General features: G+C 39.2%; 1 protein-coding gene across 3 annotated transcripts in view; it reads right to left on the bottom strand.

The window, feature by feature from the left end:
• The window catches only part of srpra (SRP receptor subunit alpha), a 55,138-nt gene extending 50,290 nt beyond the window's left edge, over window positions 1-4,848 (bottom strand). For 2 of the 3 annotated variants that reach the window (XR_009649015.1, XM_060877735.1), the window contains exons 1-4: window positions 4,544-4,848; window positions 3,323-3,406; window positions 3,057-3,220; window positions 2,751-2,911 (exon numbers count right to left, since the gene is read on the bottom strand). Coding sequence is in view for 2 of the 3 variants with exons in the window: in XM_060877735.1 (XP_060733718.1) it covers window positions 2,751-2,911; window positions 3,057-3,220; window positions 3,323-3,406; window positions 4,544-4,666 (532 nt within the window). In the remaining variant the exon portion in view is untranslated. The remainder of the gene's footprint in view (window positions 1-2,750; window positions 2,912-3,056; window positions 3,221-3,322; window positions 3,407-4,543) is intronic. The other variant, XM_060877734.1, reaches the window with a different exon arrangement.
• Between the last annotated feature and the right edge of the window lie 3,428 nt (window positions 4,849-8,276).

Raw genomic sequence — 8,276 nt, 5'->3', positions numbered from 1 at the left:
AATAGGTGACAAAATTAACACTAGTGTGTGTAAATGTGTGTGTATGTGATTGTGTGTGAGTGTGTGTGTCTGAGTGAGTGTGTGTGTAAATGTGTGTGTAAGTGTGTGTTCCTCGTCTGTGTGAGGGTGTGTGTCTGTGTGAGTGTGTGTGTCTGTGTGAGTGTCTGTGTGTGTCAGAGGGTGTGTGTGTGTGAGTGTGTCTGTGTGAGTGTGTGTGAGTGTGAGCGTCTGTGTGTGTGTGTCAGAGGGTGTGTGTGTGAGTGTGAGTGAGTGTGTGAGTGTGTCTGTGTGAGTGTGTGTGTGTGTGAGTGTCTGTGTGTGTGAGAGTGTGTGTGTGTGTGTGTAAATGTGTGTGTTCCTCGTATGTGAAAACATACTTGGCAATAAAGTGTGTGTGTGAGTGTGTCTGTGTGAGTGTGAGTGTGTATGTGTGTGTCTGTGTGTGTGTGTGAGAGAGAGTGTGTGTGTGTGTGTGTGTGTGTGTGTATAAATGTGTGTATGTGAGTATGTGTGTGAGTATGAGTGTGCGAGTGAGTATGTGAGTGTGCGAGTGTAGAAACTTGGTATGGTTCATCAGCGACATGTTCAGAGCGCATCTGATCGGCTTGACCCCGTGTGTGTGTGTGTGTGTGTGTGTGTGTGTGTGTGTGTGTGTGTCTCTGTGCATCTGTGTGTGTCTGTGTGTGTGTGAGTGTGTGTGAGTGTGTGTGAGTGTGTGAGCGTGAGTGTGTGAGTGTCTGTGTGTGTGTGTCTGTGTGTGTGTGAGAGTGTGTGTGTGAGAGTATGTGAGTAAGTGTGTGAGTAAGTGTGTGTAAGTGTGTGTGTGTAAATGTGTGTGTAAGTGTGTGCGTGTCCCTCATAAAGACCTTTCTGATTCTGATTCTGCAAGAATTTTGCCTAAACATACTTGGCAATAAAGACCTTTCTGATTCCGATTCTGATTCTAATGTTGCAAGAATTTTGCCTCCAGGCCTTACGATTCAGCACAAAATTGGGTATTTGGACTGTTGGTGGCGCTAGACGGTTTGAGCTAGACACACCAAAGTTGCTACAGTAACTTCTAAGACTGGCCTCTACATGTGTGCCAAATTTCATAACTTTCCTACGTACGGTTCTATGGGCTGCCATTGTCTTCAATGGCGGAAGACGGAAGAATAATAATAATAAGAAGAAAACTAACGATAACAATAGGTGTCTACGCCCCTTCGGGGCTTGACCCCTAATAAGAAAACTAACGATAACAATAGGTGTCTACACCCCTTCAGGGCTTGACCCCTAATAATGCCTTTAAGTCATGCAACTTAAATTTCAGAACTAAAAGATTCAAAATCTACAGCTCAGGCATAACATAAGCCTTTACTGTCTATATAATTTGGAAAGCTTTGTGGTAATTAAGAGGCCAAAAACATGGACAGGAACTTGGAACTAGAGGCCTTGCATGCATATTATATATTATATATATATATATATATATATATATATATATATATATATATATATAAAAAATAGGTATATATATAAAATAAGTCTGTCTCAAGATGTGTGTGCTTTAAAAGTCTTTAAAGGATCATGTGATTGCAATGAAGAGAGGTAAACATATCAACATGCTCAGAACTGAGGCTTGCCCTGCGCTTTGAAGCAATGTTTCCTGATGCAGGAAACTGACGCTCATTGACATTCTTATCGCGCCCTTACATTTTGCAGCTCGCACTAGCACCGCCTCAACTCAAAAGACAGCTACTGTAACTCCTCGCGTGTCCTTCCGCTTTGATGTAAGCGCGTTGTCTCACACACACACACACAAAATAACTGCGCAAGAGCTTGACGTGAGCTTTAAAATGAATTAAACAAGGCTTCGAGGCAGAGGAATAAGCCTCGATTAATTTTTGTAATCGAGTTACTCGAATTACTAGAGGAATCGTTTCAGCCCTACAACATTCCATCAACTCATGGACAGAATCCTCTATCCCCACCCTGCGTACACTACTGCCTATTTAGACAATATCATTATTAACAGTAATGATAGGACTGCCAAAGATCTCTGAAATAACAGCAAACCCAAAGATGTGAAATTGGATGGGTGAAAATATGGAATCTGGCAGGTGTATTCCCCTAACTGGTAAGACTGCAGCATTTGTGACATGCCTGAGATTTACGAAAAGACCAGTTCCTGGGGATAGCTGGCAATTACCGCAGGTTTGTGCCTAATTATTGGGATGTCACTGCTGACTGATCTTACTAAAAAAGGAGAGTGGCAGACTCAGTCGAGTAGACAGAGTCATACCAAACAGAAACACTGTTTTGTGAATGGAGAGCAGAGCCAACAAAGGTAAGTGGTTAGAATCACACAGTGCAAAACGACTTTTCTGGTTGCAGTGAGCTGTGGGAGAAGCAAAAGTCAAGAGAGAAAGCTGAGCACACAGAGCCAAGTGTCTGTGAACATGCATGTGTTTGTGCAGTTAAATTGTGGTGCTGAAAAGAAAAAAGAAAAAAGAAAGAAAAAAAAAACGCATTTTAATTTAAACCTTAAACTTAAACCTGCCTCCAATGTCCTCTTTCCCAGACTTTCAGAGTTGTCTAAAATTATTTTTATTGCCCCAGAACAGTAGTATTTTTGTAATGAGCAGTATCATGTACCATAATATTTGCATTATTAAGGTTTGTATATTTGTGGCAAATCCAAGTTCACATTAGCACTAATAATGCAATAAATATTCTAAAACAGCTTAAAAATCTAATAAAAAGCTCACCTTCTTTCCTGTTATTTTTATTCTTCTTGCTAGTAAACTCCTTGCTTTTGTCTCCACTTTTTGTCTCAATCATGGACTTCACGGTTTTCTGAGATTTCTGGGACTCACTGTAAGTCCTCATTACCTTTTGGGGTTTAGCTATGCTTTCAGCCTCTACCACACTAGACATACACAAAAAACATTTAGTAACATTGTACAATATAAGAGAAATACACATTCTAAATAACCAACATATCAAAATATAACCAAAAGATAAACAAAGGAAAAACAATCTCTGCATTTTCTAATCATGAAATTTCAGCTCACCACAAAAGTTTGTGAAAGTCATCATCAAACTCAAAATGACTGTTCAAGAATTTCAGGGCATCCTGCTCCTCCAGCTCATTTTTATAACGATCTCTGAAATGGAGCTGGACATCATCTATTAATTTGTCCACATATGCTAGTGTCAGAATTTTCTGAAAGCCAACCTAAAATCCGAGGAATAGTAATAATAGACATGATGGGGAACAGATAAAATTGTAAAAAGAATGACCACAACCTCACTTATTTTCAGGTAATAAATCACTTACCACAAACACAAGCTCAAATTCATTGTCTAGCTTGTACTTAAGATTCAAGGCATTATGGGAGAAAGGACTGTTCCCAGCACGTTCCTGAAAATATGAAAGCATATGGCTTTAGAAAACCACCCAGTATTTAATTATTGAGTAAAAGTGTTGAAGTTTAAACAAATTTATTTACAGACGTAAGAGTGAGACACAAACCCGATCAACTGCATTTTCAAACTACTTTCAAACTTAATCTAAAGTCTTGAAAATAGCTTGAGCGCAAATCTCATAACTCCATTGGACACTTCAACTGTCCACCTCTTCCTCACTCCGTGGGTGAGATTCGCGATATATATCTCTCCTCAAGAAGAGTCGCAACGAATCAACACGTTTTTGAGGTAAATGTCTACAAATCACTGGGCTCAAAGAAAAAAAAATCTTGACCCCCGCTAGTTCTGGTGCTCATCTGAGGACAGGAATTTAGCGCAAGACAATCCACTGCAACGCGGACTAAACCCTGTGCACTGCAGATAAGGTACGGCGTTTTTTTAATTTCCTGAAAAACAACGGTTTTGGAGATAAGAGGATTCCGCCTGACAGCGACGATATATTTATATATATTAGACACACAATACTATACACACATGCATATAATATTCATTAATCAATATTCTGTATTTTTTTTTATTTATTAAAACTTTTGGCAGTTTCAAGTTATTTAATTGACCACTGTGGATTTTTCTTTCTTTAATGGAAGGTTTTATCCATGTGTGTGTTTTGTCCACACAGGCTATCTATCTATCTATATATATATATATATATATATATATATATATATATATATATAGAGAGAGAGAGAGAGAGAGAGAGAGAGAGAGAGAGAGAGAGAGAGCCTGTGTGGACAAAACACACACACGAATTGATATAATTCAGCTACATTGGAAGGTTTTCGAGCATTAACCTCCTTAAAAAGGAAATATAGAAATTTCTAAAGGGTTCGCAAACTTTGACGTGACACTGTAATCATCTAGCTAATTAATTTAGTCCTAACATAGCTATCAACACAACAGGCAAACAATTCCCGTGTTGTGTTAACTAAATGTTATTTTAATAGTTTCCATTAATAAGAAGGCTGTGCACACTTGCGACATCTATTAGCAGATGGTCGTTTTATTTTTATTGTTGTTATTATTTTATATTCGCCTTCCAGGTCTTACATGCCAAATGTCTGTGGAAACTTACCTGAAGAATTACGGAGCGGATGAGAGCGTTTACTGGGCCTGTAAAAGATTCAGTTACCCCAGACCCCTGAAAACACCACAACACTATACCCCCTTTACTGAAGATAACGAAGAAGTCCAACATTTTACCGAAGCAGATTTAATTTAGAAATAGAAAGACCGGAACAAACACAAAAATAGCAGAATATTAAAAAAGAAACGTATAAAATGTGAGATCTAAAGTTCGTATGTACTCAAATCTTTATTTTCCCACTAAATGCCTGACGACTACAAGTCACGGCTCCGCGTTAGCCACGTCAGTAGCAAAACCAGGAAATGACGTTTGCTTACGCTGATATTTAGGAGTACTGTTTGTCAAAATAAACGTCATATCACACTCAAATATCAAATTACGACACTAACTTACAATAAACAACACTGCAAACAAATTATACTATACATTATTTTATAAATTAAATTCTATATATATATATCTCCACAGTGGTGTAAAAAGTGTTTGCCCATTCCTGATTTTTTATTTTTTTTTTTTTGCATGTTTGTCACAGTTTAATGTTTCAGATCATCAACCAAATTTAAATATTAGTCAAAGATTACACAAGTAAACACAACATGCAGTTTTTAAATGAAAGTTTTTATGGCCCATTGTGAAAGAGTGTTTGGTGTAAATTTAACACCGCATTTCTGATGCCGCATTGCAGCTGTTTTGCTGCCATAGTGTTGTAACAGACTCATTGCAAGTTATTCCAAAAACTTGATTACAGTTTGTGCTGCTAAGGGTGGCCCAACCAGTTATTAGGTTTAGGGGCAAGCACTTTTTCACACAGGGCCATGTAGATTTGGATTTTGTTTTCCCTTAATAATGAAAACTTTTATTTAAAAACTGCATTTTGTGTTTACTTGTGTTATCTTTGACTAATATTTAATTTGTTATTCATTCATTCATCTTCTACCGCTTATCCGAACTACCTCGGGTCACGGGGAGCCTGTGCCTATCTCAGGCGTCATTGGGCATCAAGGCAGGATACACCCTGGACGGAGTGCCAACCCATCGCAGGGCACACACACTCTCATTCACTCACGCAATCACACACTACGGACAATTTTCCAGAGATGCCAATCAACCTACCATGCATGTCTTTGGACCGGGGGAGGAAACCGGAGTACCCGGAGGAAACCCCCGAGGCACGGGGAGAACATGCAAACTCCACACACACAAGGTGGAGGCGGGAATCGAACCCTGACCCTGGAGGTGTGAGGCAAACGTGCTAACCACTAAGCCACCGTGCCCCCCTTTAATTTGTTAATGTATCTTAAAACATATTTTTATTTGAATATTTCATTAACACTTTGAGCAAAGTTGAAAAAAAAGTGAAAAAGTGTTTCTCAAAACATATTTTATTTTAATATTTTCAGTGAATATTTTATCAACACTTTGAGCAAATCACTTTTTATTCATTATAAATTCCACGACAACCCTGTTAGGTTCAGTACACCCCATCACAATCATGGGGAAGACTGCAGACTTGACAGTTGTCCAGAAGACACTCATTGACTCCCTCCATCAAAGCATACTCACTGATATACAGTAGACAGAGAGATTTAATTAAAAAAATAAATAAATAAAAAACACATTGACTATGACTTTACTATAATTACTATCAGCCATTTTCTAAACAAATCATTGCTTGAAAAGTGTTGAAAAGACAGCAGTCAAGGTGGGCAGTATTATATTTTTACTCAGAGTGCTGTCAATGGCTACAAGTGTGAGTCCTGGCAGTTCTTGCACATGCACTTTTGAAACTTAAATCACAGCTTGAAGAAAAAAATGCATATTAAAAGCTTTCTAGGACAGCTTATCTCAAAGTCCAGTCTGGACCTGCCAGTAGTCTTTTTGGAGATGGTCTGAAATTAAAGGGGAGGCGAGACAAGAAAAGGTTTCCTGTGTGACATTGTTTCCAGTTTCCATAATTTTTTTTTTTTTTTTTTTTTTACAAAAACACTCTTAGAAAATAGAGAGGGGATATCACACGGCAATATGAAACAAAACAGAAAAACTACGACAGCTAAAGTCTTTATATGAAACAAGAAGTTGCTAATGAGAGATCTGACAGCAAGAGAGAGCTACAGAAGCATCTTTCCATGTGGCCTGGGTACTAGGCAAAAACAAGAATCCATTAAGAAAGTTAAGTGTTTAGTGGAGATAGCGGAGACATTGTTTGAGGGAAAGTAGATGTCAGAACAGGAGATGTCAGAGAAATGAAAGAAAATTCCACTATCCAATGACAGAGGTACTTGCCTATGACTGAGTTAAGCAGTTAACTGATGATATCTAAGATGAACCCCACCTTTCACTTACAGTGGATGAGTCAACAGATGGCACAGACCAAGCCCAGCTATGTGTGTTTGTCAGATACTTCAACAATGCAAAGGGTACATTCTGTGAAGACTTAGCCTTACTCCATTCTGGCACACTAGAATTGATGTCAAGAATGCTGTGTCCATCGCTACACAGTGTGTGATCTGATGGCAATGGCAACATTCCATCTCTATTCCTGGTCAAGAATGTTGAGGAGTTTTCAAAAGAAACCAAAAGCATCTTCACATGGGCAAGCAGGGCATCTCTGCAGACTGAACTCATTGACTTGCAGGAAAATGTGGTTTTGCGGGAAGTGGACTGAGACACTGTTTTGGACTAAAATGGTTAGCACTGAAAATTTCACTAACTTACAGAGGGAAGCCATGTTTTCTTACCATGTTTAGGTCTACCTCTCTGTGCAGCACTGTCAGCAATAAATGGTGTGAAGAACTCGTACTGCAGCAGATTGTCAAATGAACATTTAGGCCAGTGTCACTGTCTAGCAACAGTGATGGAAAACAGACATTTCTCACATTGGACTGCTTTTTGATCTAGATCTTACTTTTGGTCTACCTCTTCTGTTTTGTTCCAAAATGCTCACACTTAAATTTTTATTTTTTTTTTTGTACTTGTTATTTGGTTATACTTGGTATTTTGAACGCAAAAGTCACTATTTTTTTTAAACATTTGTGTTGATTTGGTAAGCATGTTTATTAAAAAGGTTTTGTAATAACTAATTGTCCCAGAACTTTGAAATTGATGAAAATTCAAATTTGTACCTTTGAATGTAGTCTTTGAGAACCCCTGCTCTAAAGTCATTTCCTTTTGAAGTAGAACATGAAATAGTCCATGTATAGTTTATAGTGTTAATAGCAAGATGTTAGTATAAGAAATTACTTTCTTATGGGGGACGGTTTGCAGCCGAGTGTGAAGCGGTGGGGATGAGAATCAGCACCTCCAAGTCCACCAAGCACCTGCCTCAAATGGAGGAGTTTAAGTATCTTGGGGTCTTGTTCACAAGTGAGGGATGGAGCGGGAGATCGACAGGCAGATCGGTGTATCCTCTGCAGTGATTCGGTCAATATACCGGTCTGTTGTGGTGAAGAAGGAGCTGAGCTGCAAGGTGAAGCTCTCTATTTACCAGTTGATCTACGTTCCTACCCTCACCTATGGTCATGAGCTTTGGGTCATGACTGAAAGGACAAGATCCCGGATACAGGCGGCCGAAATGAGTTTCCTCCGTAGGGTGGCTGGGCGCTCCCTTAGAGATAGGGTGAGGAGCTCGGTCACTCGGGAGGAGCTCAGAGTAAAGCCGCTGCTCCTCCACATCGAGAGGAGTCAGCTAAGCTGGCTCGGGCGTCTGTTCCGGATGCCTCCT

The sequence above is a fragment of the Tachysurus vachellii genome, chromosome 9 (assembly GCF_030014155.1).
Source record: "Tachysurus vachellii isolate PV-2020 chromosome 9, HZAU_Pvac_v1, whole genome shotgun sequence".
In the NCBI taxonomy this organism is placed as follows: domain Eukaryota; kingdom Metazoa; phylum Chordata; class Actinopteri; order Siluriformes; family Bagridae; genus Tachysurus; species Tachysurus vachellii.
Note: the sequence above shows the minus strand (reverse complement) of the source record. Positions and strands in the feature narration are given on the sequence as shown.